Here is a 20,328-nt window from a genome sequence, read left to right on the forward strand (position 1 = left end):
CGCCATGAGCGGTGGGAATTAAGACTAAACGTACGAGGAATGACTTATTTTTTAAACTATTCGAAGCTTAATTAATTTGAACCTGACGAATAACTCGGATATGTAGGATTTCAAAGAACTCAATCATTTCTGGCATAACATAACAGCTTATAATCGCATCCGAAAAGAACGACGTACACCGGTTTATTTACGATTCAAAGTAGTTGTATACCTTCTTACTATTATTTCAACGAGTAGCAGGTTGCATGTTGTAGCATTTACATTTCGCGATACTAAATACAATCATTCTCAGTACTAATAATTCATGACACTATCCTTAAAGCAATCGCGATCAATACTTATTATTCGCAACGTTAGGAAGAGTCGCAGGTCAACGCGTCGTACACAATATTTATTAATAAAAGTGATTGTGTTTTCCGTCCGAATTTGCACCGACAATTATACATATTCCGAACAATGCCGTGGACTATCAATTTCAAGGAGAAATGGTTGTATTCGCGATATTCGACATTTATTCTGCCCCGAACGTGTATTAATATTACATGTCAGTTAAATATTTAAATGGTATATCGAGTATACTGCAGCGAAACGACTTTTCCTTTCGTAGAAGATATCTGCAGGTGTAACGCGCTGCCCATTTCAGAATATAGAGGTGCGATTCGACTGCATTACTTTCATTTATTAAATCAGACCTTCTAAAACCAGTATAACTTGCATAAGAAACAAATTGCTACAAGAGATTTGATCGAGGTCCAGATTAGGAAAATGTCGATTACGAACAGAAGTATGAAACGACTTGTAACAATCGTGTCCAAATATTCATAACAAAATGTTTTATTCTTTTCGTGAATCCTGTTGTTTGATGTTGTATCATTACAGTTGCCTAGAGACTATCGTGCATTTGAGATCTTCATCTATCGAATGATAGTTTTATATACTCCCTAAAATGTTCTTTCACGTGTAATAGACGGGTGCAGAAAAATATGGGGTAAATCGAGATATCGTTTAGATGAATATTGGCAAGTATAAAGTAGCATACGTTTGTTGTAAATAAAAGTAAGAAATAAAGGGTTGAAGGTAGCCTCGGTCGGTCTGGCGATAGTTGAATATTTCCCGCCCGGCGGCAACGAGGCCGCTCGGGGTTTCGATTAATCGATAAGACAGTTGCCGGCGGCTGTGTTGGTCGTTTCCTTATCATTGGCCTAGTTCGGGGTCAGGCTACCGAGGGCGCTGCACGCGCGGAGGCCGTTTCCTCGCCTCCTTCCGCCAGTCGCGTTCAAGTCGAATTCAACATTGACCGTCGTCGGACGGGCCTCGTCGCCGGGGCGAAACTGTTTCGCGTGCACGCGTCGTCGGTGACGGGAAATGACGGGCAAAGGCCCGCGCGTATCTCCCGTGTGCTGGCGCGTATTCGTGACGCGCGTTACGTGAACGTCCTGCGCCCGGGACACGGCTGTTCATCGTCCGTGTTAGCATGAGCATTTCTCAGGACAGCGCGACCACGATCGTGTGCAGGGAGGTATTCGACGAGACGTCGCATCCGTCGAACGAAGGTACGTTCCAGAGACTCGTCGCGAGTTGTTCGATCCTCGTCCACCCGCGAACCCTTCTCGCCCAGCCCCCGTTCTCTCGATCGATGCAGCCGGGGTGCTTTTCTTCCCTCGCCACCGACTGTCAACCTCGCTTTCGACTCCTCGATCCGTTCGCTAATACTCCGAACCACCGATTCCCGGAGGTCGTGGCCTTGACCATCCGTCCTGTCCTCGCTCGCTTCCGTTTGATCCTTCCGGGTGGCTGACGAGCACGGATCGCGTACCAGCTAATCGATCTCGGACACACCATTCGGCGCAACCTCGTCAGCTGCCGTGCTCCGAAAACATCGTGAGAAACGTCGTAACAGTCTGACGTAATTCCAGAGGAAAGTGACTTATCGGAGGCGTACCGACGCGAAGCATTAACAATGGCGCGAGGACCCTACGATAAAACCTTCTTAACCCTTTATTTAGTCTTACTTCCATCGCGAACTCTTTGAAACCGAGACACCCTTGGAATCATTTCCGATTTGCTTGGAAATTGCGTAGAAACTACGGTATCGAATTGTATAAACGCGAAGTTTGGCACGCAAGAACGATGGTAGGCAAGCTCAATCCGATCTGTGAATGGCGTTTCGGCGACCTCGTAGGGAAGGGTTAGAGCGTATAAAGTTATAAATAAAGCGACAGAGGGTTGAACGGTTTCGGTGGTGAGTTTCCTTGTTTATTTACACCGCGGTCGGACGGGAGCAGTGAGCTCGTAGCCTAGCGCGTCAAGGAAAATCAATAGGATCCGCAGTGCGGCGAAAGTTTTGTCATACGCCTCGGAAACCCACCCCCTTGGCGGCCGTGTCAGCGGCCAGATTCCGCAGGACGAAATCTTTCGCGTGAAATATCGAGGATCGGGCTTCTTCTGCCGGTCCATCCATCGCGAGAATCGATCGAACGAACGATAAATCTTGATCCATGCCCGTCGAGCTGGCTGCGAAATTTTCTCCACCGGCGGTGAAACAGATGTTGTGGCGGGTTACCCCCGTACGCCGAGCCACCTGTCAAAGACTTCCATGATGGAATTTTAAATCGACTCCGCTTTCAGCGCCGTAGTCGCGACTTTTGTTTCTGCAAAGAAAACCGTCGAGCATTCAGCTCACTCGTCGACGATCGAAGATCCACGCGACCGTTTACTTTGACGTTAATCGCACCTTTTAGAGTTTTCGAATGTTCTCTTACGAAGTAAACACTCAGTTTCGATTATTTCATTTTTGTGGCGTGAACGTTTGCCAATTTGCCGCGCTAGCATGGAATAATAATCTCTATTTTTAGTTTCCAATTACAAGATGGTGCACAATGTCGTGTTTGCTCGTTACGATATCATGTTTAATAGAGCACCGTGTTATTAAAAGCCCGTTCGTTATTACAGAATTTCAGTGTAATACTTTGTCGACGATTAGATCTCGACAATGATCGAGACGGAATCCCTATCGCGAGAGATCGGTAAACACGCGTAGTATTTACTAAACCATGATCCTAAAGGATAATGTATTATTTCTAACGAGTACGCGGAACGTCAATAACAAACGAAGCGCACACAAGTTCGAGCTCGTTAATCATCTTTGGCGGTGTTTGATCGAATGAAACGACAAGATCGATGTTGCGATAAACTGTTATTTTATCGGTGCGTGTCTTTCGAGCGTTTAATTTTTGAATCTTTGCTCGCGACGTACGCCCGAGTAGCTGGGCCGGGCTAATGAAGAATTAATTAAGCATGACCGAAAGTCGATACACTTTGCGTGAAGTTAACGCTTTGACGGTCGCTTGCTTGTTTAATCAGGGCCACATTAGGTTTGCCTACTTTGTTAAATGTTAAAATTATTCACTTGAAAAGTTTGAAAACATGGAGAATTTTAAGGAGCTTGTCTAGTTTGGAATTAAAAATATTAACTTTTCTTAATACCTTCTTAAAGTCTTTAGTCTTTGAGACATTTTGGTGATTATGGGGAAGCAAAATGTGCAAGTTACTTTGCACAGAACTTTCTGTAAACTCTAATACAGTACGAAACTTGGAGCGACTCTTCTTGAAACGACATTTATCAAGCTGGTTGACGTAATATCGCGGGAAACAATAGACCGATTGTTTTTTCGTTTGACGCTTCTGTACTCGAATGGTACTCTTGTTCGTAACAATAATCTTTTGATTTTTTGCATCGCACGATTACAACGAAAATTGTTACCTATAAACGTAAAATTTAAAAAATAAGTCTCGAATATCGTCGTAGAAAGATAACGTAAATATCGTACGAATAATTTTCGATGTAGCGTTTTTAACTGTCGCATAAATGCATACGAAAGACCTAGCGACTCGTCGACGCCTCTCAGATTAGCTAAAAGCGTAAACGCGAGCACGTGAATAAAGTTTTTCAACGAGCAGCGCCAGAAAGTTAATTTCGATGTTCCTCGCGGCACCGTGACGTATTTCCTGCAACGCTCGTTACACGCAAAGACATCTCGTCGACCCTCGTTCTTCCGGAACGACAGTTCCGCGTTGCCACGTGTACGCTCCACCTGGCTTATAATCGATAGACATCGTTACACACGGCGTGCACGGCCGACCCGGGAACCTTGAAATCACTTGTTTCAAGAGTTTATTAATATCGTCTCGCGTTACTCATCGACGGGCGTATTTATAGTGCCGGACGATTTAAAAATTCCACCCCTTATCCGCGGACGACGACGACGAAACGGGGCGGTTCGCGAGGATAACTCAAAGGGGCGGACAATACAGACGCGTCGACGTCGAGAATTTCTTTGTTCGTAGCGGAATCCTTGACCTCGTTTCTCGGTTCGTGAAAGCGTCGGCGTCGTATACGCGTTTCTATCCGTCGATTCGTCAGGCAAATTAATTTCCGCCGCGTCCCGCGGAGGCTTCGCGATTGAACCGATTCCCAATTAGTTAATGGAGTGCACGCGTGCTTTTTTACAGAGGTGCTCGACTACGCAAAGCGACTGGGAATCGACCCCGATGCGGAACCGCACCTTCTGGAGTTGGCCCGCGAGGGCCTCATGGCGGCGCTGCCCAAGGGTTGGCTACCGTGCTATCACGAGCTCAGCCATGCCTGGTATTATTACCAGGCTTCCACCAAAACCACCACCTGGGAACACCCCCTGGACGCCGTTTACAAGGAGCTGGTCGAGCAGGCCAGGGCCGGGAACACCAGGCAAATGAGCGTCGGTACGGATTGCCTCGTCATTACGGCTGAATGGAAAATATAGGATTAACCCTTTGCGCTCGGAACGCATCCTCGATACGCCAGAGAACCGTGATAAAGACTTTTTTTTCGTTGAATGGCTTCTGATGAATCGAGGACGGTCGAACCGTGCGTGCACACCGCCTCACGAAATTGATCAGATATTTTCCCCCGATTATCATTTCATCACAAACACGAGCGTCGCTCTTATTTACGAACGATATTAGTGTTCGGAGCTTGGCATTTTCTTCGATAACCCATTCGTCTGGAACAGTGGTTCTTAAGCCGGTTAAGCTCGCGTCATAGTTTGGAAGAAGATACATAGTCTTTTTGGACCCGTGACACGATTCCGGGAGGAAAAAACCTGGCACGGTTCTTCGTCTTGAAGAAGTGCACAGGAATTCGGTTATAAATCGCTAACACGGTGGAGCGAAAAATTTAGTTCGATCTGGCACCGGTTCGAATACAAAGAGCACTTTTTTATTGGCTGTACGTTGGTCGAATAAAATTTTGCCCGCCTCTGACTTTGGTACGATTAAGAATCACTGATCTGGAAGCTACGATCATCGATGTTTACTCCATTGATATACGAATTAGAAATACTCATATCATTTTGTCGATACAAATTTCTTTGTTCTTTACAATTTAGGCAAAGATTGGGTATTGGCTTTCGTTCGTTCGACTGGTACAAAATGCTATTCTGTTGTGTGGTGATCGACAACCATATCGAGAAAATCGTAAAATTTATTTAGATAGTTTGGAAAAGTTAAAAATATATTCCTTTGAATAGCAGATTTCGTTTCAAGTTTGTAATACCTTTTACTACAGCGTGTATGAATAGATAGGTATATTAAAATCGTCGACAGAGTTTTTAATAGACTTCGATCAGCTTCGAATAGCTTTTATTAAACAACTTGAAAGCGTTTCTATGGAGACATAATGTGCAAACGAAACGCACCGATCGTGTAAGCGAATTTTACCTTCGAAAGCAGAAACATTCCGATGGAAAGATCCGCAACCGTGTCGCAATTTGATCAATTTCGTGAGCGACTGTGATAAAGAATATCGCGATAAAAGACTGATAGACTTAAAATGCGACGGATAACGCGTCGTAACAAATTTCGAGTATTTTCTTATTCGTGGGTGGAAAGTCGCAAATCTTGGCGCAGCAGGTTATTTATTAGAAGTCGGATTTCTACGCGTTGTACATATATGTAAAAACATTGTATATAAATAAAGCATAAAGTGTGAATTGTAGACTCGCAATGGCATGATTATTATTTCGTTCGTTTCTCTTAAGTTCGTGCAAAGGGTTAAGATTCGCCAATATTTTCTTGACGCCTTATTTTTCCATAGATTCGAATGCTATCACGATCGATTTCCACAGCAGAAACGAAGGATGTCTGATAACAGCGTGAAACGTCTGATGTCACTAGATCAAACTTTCTCTCGATAACGTTTGGATCGTTCTCTCGTATTCGCTCGATTTCTCGATAAAGGTGTTTGTAACTATGATAAGATGCACGTAATCGTATCACGAATCGGTCGCGGTAACGCTTCCTAGAAACCTTATCTCGTCGTGGTATGCGTGAAACGGAAAAATAATCAGTCGTCGTAGCCGTGAATTATTATTTTTGCGATTCGCGTCGACGGAAGAACACCTGTTTACAGGTTGTGCGTAATCGTTGCCAAAAATTCGATGATCGTCGACGGTGTTGCACCGTTCCACGCTAAATGTCTCGTCTCGTTAGCGCGTTCTCGCTTCGATCAACAGACTCCAAGGACTCGCTTGGCAATCGAATCGCGACCTGGCTTTTCGTCAACGAGGAATTATATTTTTAGGCCGTTCAGCGGAAACTTTGGCCGCTGTCTTCCGATTTCACCGGTGTTCGCGCGTCACGCGGACTTCCTCGTTTCTTCTTTGCTGGTTCGTTTCCCCTTCTTCTGCATTTCTTCCGCGCTTTCGGTCGCTGAATCGACTGTTCATCGTCGAAACGCGCGCTCGCGCGACCGATTCCATATCGGTTACGTAAAGTGGAAATATTCTTTCGCGCTTGACCTTGGAGCACCGAGTTCGTGCAATTACAGCACGCTTCGTTTTCTTTTCCAATGACCGCAGACCGCCGGCAACGAGACGGCCTCCACTTATTGGCTCGGTTTTTTTTTTTTATTTACGTAACGCCACGTAACGCCGCGCGAGCCGCCGTATTCAGGTTTTCCCTAACCTTTCGATTCGCATACGCGAGCATATAAACCGGTAAGGGTCATACCACGACAAATCGGACAGTTTTCGGAGCAACGGTTTAGATTTTCCTCGAACTTCAACACGATACAGTCTATAGATCTCCAAGGATTTTTCAAATACTTGATTTACGAATGAAAAACACTGCTAGTGCTAAATCTTCAGTTTGTTTGTAATAGCAGGTCTGGCTTTTCCGTGATAGAAAGCATACATCTTCACAAATTATCGAATGGAGTCGGCAGAGTGTTTAAAAATTTGTTGAAAACTTCGTTATCAGCAATTTGACTTAAAAAACTGTCCGATTCAGCGTGAAATAGTTAGTTAAGAATTGAAAAGCGAATCGACCGTGTTGTTATTTACGGGAACGTGTGCCGATTACGATAACGTTAGCCTTATCTCGCGTGGTAGCCGTTTTCGCGGACAAACATGATATGTTCCTTTAAAAAATACTTTTCGAAATTCGTACGGAGATCTTTTTCGCCAAAGTTCATCGAGTTTTTGCTGTTGCGCGTTATCGCGCCGCGGTCCGACAGTCTCGCTGTAAAAGTAGCTCAAATCGAATTAAGTTAATCCTTTGCTGCTACGAGTGATAACGATCCTTTGCACTGAAACCATCTTTGTATATTGATAGCGATCTTAATCCAAACCATAGACATTGCAAAGAATTAGATTGTATTGGTTGTTACGCAGAAATATATTGCCTAAACATTTGGAATTCGTTACACTCGCCTTAGGCATGAAACGAGATCGTACATTCGTACGTCTGAAAACACTTTCTTTTCGAGTTATAGAAACTGTTTAGATGCCTTCCAAAAGTTCTCTGGGAAAAATTTTAATGGGATATTCTACAGGCTAAAATAAGATGAAAATCAAGGATGCTACTTTGTTGATTGAGGCATACGTCGATACTGCTCTTTTATTTCGCGTGACTTTTAAATTCAGTAATTTCAGTTTTGATTTCACAAGGCTAGATTTAATGGTAGCATATTTTTTCCATCGTTGAATGCCGTCCTTTATAGTACAATTACCTTTAATTTTCCAGCGTTCACTATTTTCTTGTCATTAGTGTGTATGCAAGTGACACAGATATATTACTATTATTATCTTTGTCCAGAGATTTGCAAAAGTGTCTAGCGAGATTACAGGCACGATAACTATCCGTCATTTTCTTTGTACAAGTAGCAAGTAGTTACGACACTTGTAATCAAATGCATCAAACACTAAATGTGCGGAAAAAAGAAAAGCAGTGTCTAACCCAAGAATAAATCTTTGTTAAAAGTGTTTATAACTCGAATTGGAAGTGCTTGTAGGAATGCGATCGTACGATTTTTTTCAAGGTGAGTAGAAAGCTCCAAAAGTTATGTCATTTGTACAAATGGTTTCGCTTCGCTGTTCATCTATTGTATCTATGCTAGAAATCTGTCTTTGAATAGTTTCTGCATTTACATGTCTATGCTTTGTATCATTAATATTAATAGTACTGGCAGCACCACTTGTTTGCGGATATTGTTTTATCACACGGATAGCATTCCTCTCTTCGTGAACTCTGAGCTATTTTGCACGTCTGCTCTGTGACTTATGTTTTATTAAACGATTCATTTCTTTGCCTTTATTATACAGCTCTCAGAAATTATTACTCATTAACGATTTCTCTTCGTTACAGTTTCATAATATTCCGTTTTAATTACCAAGATGTTCGTCTACCAAAATATTGGAATTCTAATCTTTCAATTGCCATTGTTGGTGGACGAGTTTAACGATCTATGATTCAAGCTCACTCAAGGTCAATCAAGGTCAAATTATAGTTCTTTAATAGTTAAAGTAGTGGTTCTAGATGTTCCTCGGGACTCTAGTGTTCGAAAGGCTTGAAAAACTTAGTCGTTGAACACGGTTCGAGTGCAACGAAGTTACACACGGTCGAATTTGTCGCGCGATTTCCTCGATCGGATCCACCAACGCACGGTACTCGTCGAAGAGCCCTTGAAACACTTTCGAGCCGCTTGTGAGCGTGCAGCACATTCGTTAAGGCACTCACGTGTCGGTGCACTCGTTCGTGAAAGTACGTAATAGTCGCTTGAAACGTGGATCCGTCCAATTATCGCGTCGTCATATCGAACGCGAATCGTTGCTGAAACGACGCTCTTCGACGAAGCGGCTCCGACGCCGATGACGCGATCTGAATGAAAATGGAGTGATGAATCAACGGTCACGCGAGCACCTCGATGTTTTCTCGCAATTCCAACACCCAGGTGCAATTTTTACCAACTTTTGGCATCGAATCTGCGACGAACTACCGTGAAAATCGTATTTAGAGATTTTTCTATTTCCCCGTCGATCTGTCCCACGGTGAAAAATGATTTCTTCTTCATTAATAAATCTGCAGCGTTCTGCGAACAAGATTTATTCGAATAACGCTTTTTTTCTTTCTTTATTTCTTGTTTGAAAAGCAAACACGTATGATTAATAGACGCTGCAACCGAGCAGGGAATGTCTACGGATAGTTTATCACAATCTATCAATAATTTATGTTTGACAACTGGCACGACAATACCAATAGTTTTTTAGTTAGCATAGTAGAGTGAATTCCCTGTTTGTTATTTACGAATGACGTCCAGTTTACACTTTGTCTCGTAATGTTTGTTCGAATAAAATTTTAGTCTTCATCCTGTATGCAAAATACTTAAAAACTAAAATTATCATCGAATTGCGCAATGCCGCATTGTAGAAAGTAGAAGGTTCTCTTTAAAATCGCAACCGATTCGTCACGACCCAGATCAAATTGCACGAATGCGAAAAGTCAATATTTCTTGGCAGTTCTCGCCCTCTGGCTTTCTCGTTTTCACTTTGGGAGTAGCAGAAGATTAAAGCCACAGGGGACCAAAGAGCAGAATTTTTTCGGATTTCTCCGCATCGATGAATCTTGGTGGCCCTATTCGCGGGTAAACGAGTCTCTCGATGATTACGTTCCGCCACGATTCAACGAACTCGAACCATTTCAAAAAGTATTTTGCATAGTTTGGTTTTCTAGGAAAGAATATTTCGGGTAACCTCGCGCGTCAAAGAATTCCGGTTCAGCAAACTAAAGATAACGTTTCCAAAACGACAGAATCATTATTATGGAGCCTTCTGAAAAGAGTTTCAGTACGGTACGTTTGAATTACGCTTTTTTTCTAATCCAGTTTTAGACACGTGCCTTTTTTCGCGCAAAGAGATTTTGACGCGTTGGCGAATCAACAAACCCAGCGTAACGTAAACGTTAGTTGAAATCGTTCGTTCGTGAAAGAGCTGAAAGGGAACCGAGCGTTGTGGTTGTAAAAAGCGTTTCGAAAAAGAAGAAACACACAGTTTTAGGCGCGTCGAAAGCCCTCCTTGCTGATACATAATCGGTATAGCGCTTTCCAAGCTTTTAGGCGTATTTTCTTATTCGTTCCATTGCTGCTGCTCTCGTATCTATAGTATAAAACAACATCAAAAAAGGAGGAAAGGAGCGGAAAACAGTCGTTGACTTGCACTCGAGGGAACGTTGACACTGTCGCCTCTTTTTTCTCGAGAGATCGCGAACGGGGAAAAGTTCGCGCGTATTTCTTTGATCCCTCGTGCAAGCATCAGCTTTTCCCCTCTTTCGAATCCTGAATGGTGATCGACGGCATCGAATATCTACACTTTACTGTTTCGTCCCTAGAGGAGGACTCGAAAACGACAGCCAAGGATCTCGAGTCGTCGCACGAAGAGTCAACTTTTCCCAAGGACACCTCGTCTTCGAAGGACCCGATCAAATCCACCAAGTCAACTTCAGCGTCCACGAGAATTCCCACGAAATTAACGCCCTTGAAAAAATTAGACAAAATCGAGGGCGCTCGGAGGAAGGATAGTCCGAGTCAGGAGAGGCAACATTCGAGACTGGAAAATCCTCTGGCGACCGACAGAGCCGCCAGGGATTATACCAACCTAAAGTTCCAAGATCCTCGATTCTACGAGTGTCCAAAGCTCTTGGAAACCATGCAATCGATGTCTATCGCCACTGCAGCCGCGACCACCACGCCGGTGGACGAGCTGGATCTGAAGGAGGTATTGAAGAGATCGGAATCCCTCAGCCCTCGACACGAGAAAGACTGGGAACAACTGTCCAGCAAGTTTAGCTCCGAGGAGAACATCATTGACATCGATAAGCTCAGTATCACGGCGTTAGCCAAGTCGGAGAAGTCGGACAAGTTTGATAAGGAGAAGCATCCCAGTCAGTTTGGCCAACAGAAGGAGCTTACACTGAGCGGCGGAGGAACTATGTTTCTAAAGAGCAACAGAAGCAGAGACATCACTCCCAGCCAAGAGGGTGCTAAACTCGAAGATTTTCGTACCGTTACTATTCCCGACGAGATCATCAGTGTTGGCGTGGACAGGTTGAAATCGATCCTTAGAGAAAAACAACCGGAAGATGGTAAGAGGATTAAAGGTTACGGTGTTGATAGAGATCGGTAGAAAATATCTGATCGTTCCGAGCAGTTTTACTTTATCTTCTGTCACTTCTAACTGTACAAATTAAGATTGCATATTGTTTGCGAAGATTAACGATAGATTCAAACTTTACCCTCCTAAAAAGTATACGTGCTTTTCGATTGTAATTATTAATTCAGTAATATTGATCCTTAACAGACGACAGACCGGTAGACGAGGAGCGCAAAAGCGTTCGGTTCGACATAGAGAAGGAAGTGGACATCAAGTTCACTTACTCGGGGTCCGAAGATGACTGGGAGTCCGAGTCCGAAGAGCAGAACGTGCGAATATCAGCGACGATTCCAAGTAAAGTCGCCTCGATCTTTTCCACCCAGAGATCGAGTTCACAGAGTTTCGACGACGATAACAGAGAGGACTCCGAGAGCAAGCTCGACGAGGACACTCGAAAGAGTTCATCCTCGGATAAAGTCGATCCCGCGAAAAAGACAGGCAAAATTGTGGGCAGGAGATTCGTCGTTCAGAACGTCTCCGAGAACGAGCATCGCAACCAAATGGCGAAGGACAGCGTGTCGAGGGAGAGTAGCTTGGATTACGGATTATTCAACAAGTTTAACAAAGTGAAGAACATCGACTTGGTCTCGAAGAGCGAAACGGACTGCAGCGCGGCCAGGAGCAGCGACTCGGACGAACTCCGGAAAAACAAGTCGAAAACGGACAAACCGAAGAAGTCGTCGTTACGTTTCTCCAAGGACAGGCAAACGGACGACGACGACACCTCAGACTTCTCCAGAATCAATCAGGAGCTGGAGCTTATGCGACGAAGGAACTCCGAAACGATCAGCTTGAACGAAACGAGGACGAAGCTGAGCAAGGACCATCAGAAGGGAATTGAGGCGCTGAAGAAAGAGTTTGACGATAAGCTCGAGCACACGAGGATGGAACTGGAAGAGAACTTCCTGGAGCAGAAGAAGTTGCTGGAGAAGAGTTTGGACGACAGGCTGGAGAAACTGAAACGGGAAATGGTCGAGAAGGTTTGATATTTTGATATTTATTATCAAAATTTGCATGGGTTTCGTTTTACGCGTCGACTGACAGGATTAATCGTTTTGTAGGAGGAACGAGAGATCCAGAGGCTGATCGCCGAAATGGACGAGGCGAGGTTGGAAAACTTGAAGAAGGTGAAGGCCGAGCTGGAAGTTTGCTACGAAAAGGAGAGGCAGGAGATATTGTCGAACCTGAAGACAGAGCTCGACGAGAGGAAGCGGGAGTTGCTGGAACTGAGGAACCAGGAAATGGGCGAATTAGAGAACGAATACGAGCGAGTGTTGGGGGAGGAAAAGCACGCGAAGTTGAGCGAGCTAGAACTAACGAAAGAGCACACGGCGAGGATCGATGCCTTGAAGAAGGAGTTGGAGAAGGAATTCGACGAGTTGCGCGCCGAGCTGCGGGCACAGCAGAGGGAGAAAGTAACGAAAATCACGGAAGATCACGAGAAATGTCTGGCAGAGATTCTGCGTGATTTTAGAATCGATGTGAGTACCTGACGATGCCTATTACTCTAAGTATCTGAAACTGTACGCGCGTTTGTTGCGCAACGGTCGATTCCATTTCCATCCGACAACATTCTGTTTTAAAATCCTAACTCCGATTCATTGTCCATTGTTGTTTAAGGAAATTAGGTTATGTATGCGATAGGAACGATTGGTGTTACGCAATAACTAGTTGACTCGTACACGAGACGTTCTATCGCAAGCTTCCAGCCAGACCGCGTCAGGCGCAATTTCTTTCAGTGAACGCAAATAAAACTGCTCGCCAAGTTTCACCGGGTTTTAATAGATTCGTCATTCGATTCCTCGGTATCGTCCATGATTGTGTAATGCCGTCCAGACGCACGCCTTAGTGGATAGCTTTAAGAGAGTTCCTCCCGGAATTGTTGTACACCGAGCGAATTATATTTGAAGAAACAATAAAACGCCAGTTGCGTACCGTCACAAAATGCATCAGTACATTTATACTATCTCCTCTATACGCACGATACACGAAAACTGCTCAGGCGTTTCTTAGCTGCCGGCGATCGGTCGGGTTCGTCAGGTTGGATCGGTTCCGATTGCCCGGCTCGACGATCGAAGAGGAATCAGCGATCCAGGCGGAGGATTCGTGTTCGCTCTTCCGCGGACATGTCTGAAGGGAATTTGTCTGCTGGCATTTCAGGAGGGTCTCACCCGGAAGATGTACAAGCAGCGTTTAGACGAGATACGAGCCGACTTCACGCGGGACGCGGAGAAAGAGACGCGGAAACAGGCAGAGCGAGCAGCTCACCAAGAGAGCATGGACGTCGAAAAGATGCGGTCCGAAAATCGACTGCTGCAAGATAAGTACACCGCTCTCAAGGAGAAGCACAAGAAGCTGAAGAACGAAGTTCGTTTGGTCGCTGAGAGGAGAAGCAGACGGAAGGCGGGATACACCACGGCCTCTGAGACCGAGAGGTCGACGTCCACCAGGACGAGAACCGAGGACAGGACCGAGTCGTCGGAACAAAAGTGAGTCCAGCCTCATCTCCCCGCTTCGTCATATTCTAATCGCGGTCAACCGTTTGCTGTTTCGAGTTTTGCTCAATTTTCTGTGGGTCATTTCGCGCCAAATATAAAATATATCAAACATTTATTAATTTAATTTCATTATGTGAATATCCTTGCGGTTTCCATTGGACGGCTTCCAACTAGTATCGCTGCCAAAAGATTCCAATATTTACTGACCGTATTATACAGAATATTGTCTGTATACACAGTTAATTCTTATTAAATACGATTAATTTTAAAGCATCGCCTTGTTTGGAATCGGTGTGTAAAGAGCCAAAGCCTGATACTTTCTTAAATCAATCTCAAAAATTTGTAGCATCTGTAAATATTCCAAGCCCAAAAGATCCGAACCAAAATGTTACTTAAAAGAGTATTCGATTTGGCACGAAATGATTCTTCCGCGTTCCCAACGACCCAAACTCGGGTTCGCGATAACTCATCACACTTTGTTGCAACTATTTAAGATATCGTGCCATTCTAGAAACGTCAGAAGGAAGGAAGGGGCGGAAAACGAATCGAATTGCAAAAGGTTGACACGCTGGATTGCATTCTGAAGTACTTGAACACGATCCCTTCGAACGGAGTGGAAGCATGCTTTTATTTCTATTTCGTGTTAAATGTACTAACGCTAAGTTCTTGCACATCCATTTACTTCGTCACAATCTCCAGTGCCTTCACAGTCCGTAACACTGTACCCGAACCGAGCACGCGGATTGTGTACCATTGTGTGTTCCATGTTCCCTCACGATCAGAGTTGGGCACTGTTCGAACGATTCCAAACGCTTACTCCATTCGAACCAAACGATTCCGGCCCTCAGAATTTTGTCTACCGTTGCAACTTTTCTAATTTCTAACCACCGTCGTGAGAACTTGCATAGATCCTTCTCCGAGACGAGGATAAACTTGGAGACTTTTCTAGTTTCATCGTCTCTTACACAGAATATTAAAAATTGGTAAATTTCTTGAAGATGACAGAGGAAAAACCCTTAAAATTAAATAGTGTCCAACGCTGTTCGCGACCACAAATGTTGACAACTACGAAAAGTAAACTGTGAAGGTACTCTCTCACGCTCATGCGATTCGCCCTAATGTCTGGCTATAGGCCTTAAATCGTGCTCGCAGTACCCCAGTGAGGAACACGCGTTCGAGCTCGGCGACGACGAACGCCAAGGATCACGAGGCTCAGGGTGCAAGCGATCACACGGAAAGTCACCACGACCCGGACGACTCGAGCGCTCAAAAGGTCACTTCGGGGTTTCAGAAGACCGCGATCGCGGCCCTCGCGAAAAGTGCAGCGCGATTCGAGTCCGACGACACGACCACCGCCAGCGAGACGAACGCGAACATGATGAAGAAGAAGAAAAATTTCAGCAAGAGAACGACCAGTGCCGCTCGGGCCAGCGCTAGCGCGAACACTGGGAACAATAACAATAACAATCCTGAGAATCCGGTGGAGAACATCAGGAAGCAGCTGGAGAAGCTGGAAGATCTTGGCGATCAGCTGCCCAGCAACGAAACGGCCTATACATTGCGTTATCCTTTCCAAGACAAAGGTGACTGTTGAAGAAAGTGGCTGGCCAGTTCCTTAATCTATTTATTTCTGGTAGTGTTAATGTTGTGTAGTAAACGAAAGAAGTACACACGTTTACTTTGTAGTTTTCGACACACTTCCACAATGTACAAGTCAAATATCTACAGCTTAAACGCTTCGATTATGCCTACCGAATACTTTGAACGCAAAACGAAAGTTTTATCTTCTCCTCAGTTTGTTGTTCTTTATTTATTCTCGTAGTTCGCGTTTCGCGACCGTTCAGCAATTTTCGTTTCTATCCCCCGGAACTCTGAAAACCGTTTTTTTATTTATTTTCCCAGGCATCTATAGACTTTACTTTGGCTAACAGCTTATACTCCTCGACTCTATCGTAAGTGCACCACCAGATTTTTCGTTTTCTGTTCCGCCACCGTGCTCGTTTCCGTTTGTCTTCGTTTTTTTTGTTCCTTTCGTTGTTTGTTTTCTCGCACGCCGCTTCCACCGTCTAGCCCGAGCGCGAGCTCGTCGGATGACACCGAAAAGGATTCTGCTCGATTTTCTAGCACCGGCGAACGCCTCTTCGGAGCTGGAGTTTTTCCGGCACCGAATTCACGTCGAGAGGGATTCCGTGAGGAGGGCTCAGGAGGCGCTCAAACACCAGGAGAACGCTTTCCAGGGTCGGCAGAGGGCTTGGAAACAACGTAGCGCCAGGGCAACCCTCGAGCAATTGGTTCAGGTACGATCGTCTTCGACGCTTTCCCTGGTGGCTTTTTAACGATCCTATAATTGTTTGTCGCAGGTCCAAATCAAAATACGCATTATAAAGAACCTTATTCAAAATATTTTATGTATTTTATGCTGTTCGTAGCACCTAAGCATGCATGGATCGGTTACCTGAAACGGATCAACCCATGACCTTCCTCGCTATTTTAGATCGTGATACACCCACGCTAGAAATTGTATACAGGAAGTTTCATCGTATCTGGGCTATTTTCCAGATATATAAAAGTCCTCCTAAGCCCGAATTTCTCTACAATTTTCTCGTGCTTCTTAAAAAAATTTGAAACCGAATCGTTGTTCGTCTATGGTACCCGTTGATCGATCTTAGGAGGAACGCGAACTGTCAGACATGGAGGTGAGTTTGCATCGCACCAGGAGTCTTCTGGGTGAGAAAGTGATTCACCTGAGACACCTAGAACAGACTCTAGAGAGAGTGGCGAGCGCCAAGAGGAACGAGAACGATGCGACTTGCACGAAGAATGACGAAATGACGCTGAGCGACATGTCGAGCGCCAGCAGTGGTTTCAGCTCTACCGATTTGGGGACGGATACGTTCATAGGTGAGCTCTCGAAGCCTCACCCACACTCACCATTCGCTATCTCCGCATTATCTTTTCCGTTACTCATCGTTTCCATCGTTTCCTGAGTTTACTCCCTTCGTATCAGCTTCGAGTTTGATTTCCGTTGTCGGTCGACCGCGGCTTCCAGTCCAACTGGCTGCCGAAGACGTTCGCGATCGTTTCCTCTCACTTGAGAATTTATTTTCGGTTTTGTGTCATGGTCCCCCGTATTCAGACAAACCGGATCACTACCAGGAGTCGACGGAAATCATCGCAAGTCTGGAAAACCTAAACTCGGAAATACGTGAGATTTGGGGCGTTCTGAATAAACGGCAGGACAGCAACGTGCCGCCGCCGCCGACTTTGATGTACTCTTATTTGCGATGGCTACGTTTGCATCATCTATCGGCGCAGCCGCACAACGTGCAAGGTCCGTGAAAATCGTTTCGGTTAATCGGTGACGTCCGGTTCGAAATAGAGTGTTACGATCGTTGACGGCGTGTTTCTTCCAGGAACATTCGGTACTCCGAATATCCAGTCGAACATCCTGTCCCAGTTGACAGCCGCGCAACCGCCGACGACCACCACGCAAAACATCATCGCCCAGTACGGTCCTAACAGCGGTTTCACGACCAGCGTCGGGACCGTCGAGAAAACCTCCTCGAACTTGATGGAGAGGACTTGGAATCTGAGGGACTGGTTGCGTCAGGCTCGCGTGGAAAACACTGACCTGATCGGTCCGGGTCAAGCGACTCTCTGAAGAGCAAACCGTTGTCTGTCGAAAAATTCGTTTCCAACCGTGACTCGTTCGCGAAGCGATCCTCTCACGAAAGGAATCGGTTCGTTGAAGGCTCTCTTCGAAAAGAGATCCGGCCGAGCTTGAAGCAAAGGGGTTTTTCACGCGATCGATAGACCATTGTACGTAGTTTTATTCTGTACATTCGTAGCAACACGTTTATTTACACGTTCCTTTGGCATCGTACATTGACCGTGTCACTCAGTATCGTTTGGAAGCGAGTTTTTCGCCGTTCGTCGTTAGAATAAGTCTGGAAACGTGCACTCGTTCCGACCGAGTCCGCTGCGTTGGTCTCGAACTTCGTCTCCGTTTGTTCCTAACGAGTTCAGTTCGTCCGTTCGCTGAATCAACAATCAAGACTGCAAACGCGCGCGGAGTCGTCGCCCCAGCCCTGGAGCGTCGGGACGCGACGACGTCGGCGCGCATAGGCGTTCGCTGGAAGAGTAGCCTTCTCGACGATGAAACGAAGGAACGTTTCGCGAGCTTAATATTCGCCCTCGAGTTTTCACAGTTGCATCGAGCCGTACGCGTCCACGTTTAGCGTTTTTCAAACGAGAAGTAGAACGAAGGCTTAGGGGAATGTGGCAAAGTTTGTAAATTGACGAGGGAACGGGACGCGAGGAACCTTCGGACGCGACAGAGTTCTAATTGTAAATAAGAATTTCTCGATGTCCGTACGCGACTCGTTACTATTCTCGCTGGTTCCTTTGCCCGACAGTCTGTTGATCCTTTATATATATTTTCGAGAAACGATTTTTCCGCGAGTGTAACGAGAATGTAATTATACCTCTATATTCTATACACGTACTAAATAACGTATACATTTATCGGACACTCGGAGCCATTTCGCGTAAGTTAAATCGCGTCTGCGGCGAATCCGCAGACGAAACCGATCGCGCGATCTTCGAGGATCGATGAGTGGACGATTGTAATTCTCACGACTTACAGGACGCATGTGATAATCCGAATCAAAGTTATTAATAGAGAGACTTAGCTTTTGTATACTCATTGTCGCGAGCTATTGAGACACGTTTTACAAGCGCCCGGACAACGGACGGTACGAGACCGATTTTTCGGCCACTTGTTCGGGACTCGAAGCTCGAGCGCGCGTCCGAGGCTCTGCCGCGTTCACCACGATATGTCTCTCGAATGCCAAACTTTCATAATTAACGACATTCTTAATCGTACCGCGCGTACTACGATATTTACAGGGAAAGTAGACGGCCGGTGTATGCCAAACGTCTCTGGTTCAATCGAATCACCCCAGAGACGGCTAATTACTCCACCGTACCAATTACAGATAATTTTAGAAGTTCAATCGATCTTCGATCCCGATGCATTTAGCCCGCAATAATCCTGATCTCACTAGATGTATAGCATAGAGCGGTCAGGGACTCCACCCTGTGAGACGCGAAAATATTAACTGAATTTTTAACGGGTAACTATACCCTAGAAATCTCCCGGCAATTTTACGATAAACCTTGTTTCCTCGTAGTTGTTAAGCAAACGGTTCCTTCTTTCTTGTTACTATCTACGTTGATACTTCGTACAACTTTGTTTCGTTTAGCGATCGTCCTTACGTTAATCAACGTAATGACGATAATATGTATCGATAGAACGTTGAGTCGATATTTGGAATCGTAGAATTCGACTCCAGAACGCCCTCGATAATCCCTACGAAGGTTCCACAGTGTAGAGATTTTACATTAGCACCGTCCTTGCGAATCGTACAAGTATCTTCCTCATGAACGAATCTACCGTCGATGTTTGTGCATCGAGCGCTTCGAGCATTGTGCAATAGCCCGCGAGAAAATGCGTTTTACAACTTGATTCCGTTGTTTTGTTACGTCGATTCGATATTAAGTTCCTCGCACAATGAGTTAGAAAGAGGTTTCGTCGTGTCTCGGGTAAAACATGGCCATTCTTTAGCATTTACGAGCGTATATTTCGTCCGAACTAGTTTTACTGCAAGCTGTGCATCTTAATTATAAAAGAACATTTTTAAATATTGGAATGATCCTGGTTCGGACGAGAACTGTTTACGTTACGTCGATTAGGTTTTTAAGCATCGTGTTTAAGAAAGATTCGAGGAAAGCGTGTTTGAAGTTTTGTTCACAGTTAGGTTTTATTATGCACCGTTTTATTCGAACGTTTAGTTACTATTTTGAAAGTGTAGTTTCTTTCATCCGGGACACGGGACTTCGCGTTTCGTTGCGTTATTTGTATCGAGGAAGAGAGGATGACACATTGTTTGTAAGGATTAAACGACACGACGAAATATAATTTTATTTAAGAAACTCGTACGGCCATCCTGGCGATGGCTGAAAGTGCGAAACGTACGGTCAAACTTCATTCGCTGGAGTTTATTTAAATAAACGATACATAGTTTGAGAGAAGTCGCATGGAAATTCATTGCTTTTCTCTTTTCGTTCGTCGACGCGTACGCGTACAATACAGGAGGCATTACGACGTACAAGATTCAGTAAATTAATTTTTGGAGTATGTACCTTGTATATTCTGTAATATAGTATATATTTGTATGGGTGCAAATATATATGCTATACAAATTGAGCTTCCTGCATTCCCGTCTTTAAACTCTCCCCATAACAAA

The 20,328-nt window shown here is 44.9% G+C and overlaps 1 protein-coding gene across 3 annotated transcripts; it reads left to right on the plus strand.

The window, feature by feature from the left end:
- The first annotated feature begins 1,237 nt into the window (after positions 1-1,237).
- Cep164 (centrosomal protein 164) lies at positions 1,238-20,288 on the plus strand. 3 transcript variants are annotated; one of them, XM_076765888.1, is made up of 11 exons: positions 1,238-1,553; positions 4,513-4,761; positions 10,702-11,454; positions 11,670-12,502; positions 12,584-13,003; positions 13,683-14,011; positions 15,173-15,603; positions 16,145-16,317; positions 16,690-16,921; positions 17,157-17,351; positions 17,434-20,288. In XM_076765888.1, the coding sequence occupies exons 1-11, from the start codon at positions 1,475-1,477 to the stop codon at positions 17,679-17,681; spliced, it is 3,942 nt and encodes a 1,313-aa protein (XP_076622003.1). In that variant the 5' UTR covers positions 1,238-1,474; the 3' UTR covers positions 17,682-20,288. The 3 variants fall into 3 exon arrangements, 2 of the variants coding, with proteins under 2 accessions (XP_076622003.1, XP_076622004.1); XR_013079757.1 differs by having other exon boundaries at positions 1,239-1,553; positions 17,177-17,351; positions 17,434-17,572; XM_076765889.1 differs by lacking the exons at positions 17,157-17,351; positions 17,434-20,288 and having other exon boundaries at positions 1,245-1,553; positions 16,450-16,697.
- Positions 20,289-20,328: the final 40 nt, after the last annotated feature.

Source organism: Colletes latitarsis, chromosome 5, assembly GCF_051014445.1.
Source record: "Colletes latitarsis isolate SP2378_abdomen chromosome 5, iyColLati1, whole genome shotgun sequence".
NCBI lineage: Eukaryota > Metazoa > Arthropoda > Insecta > Hymenoptera > Colletidae > Colletes > Colletes latitarsis.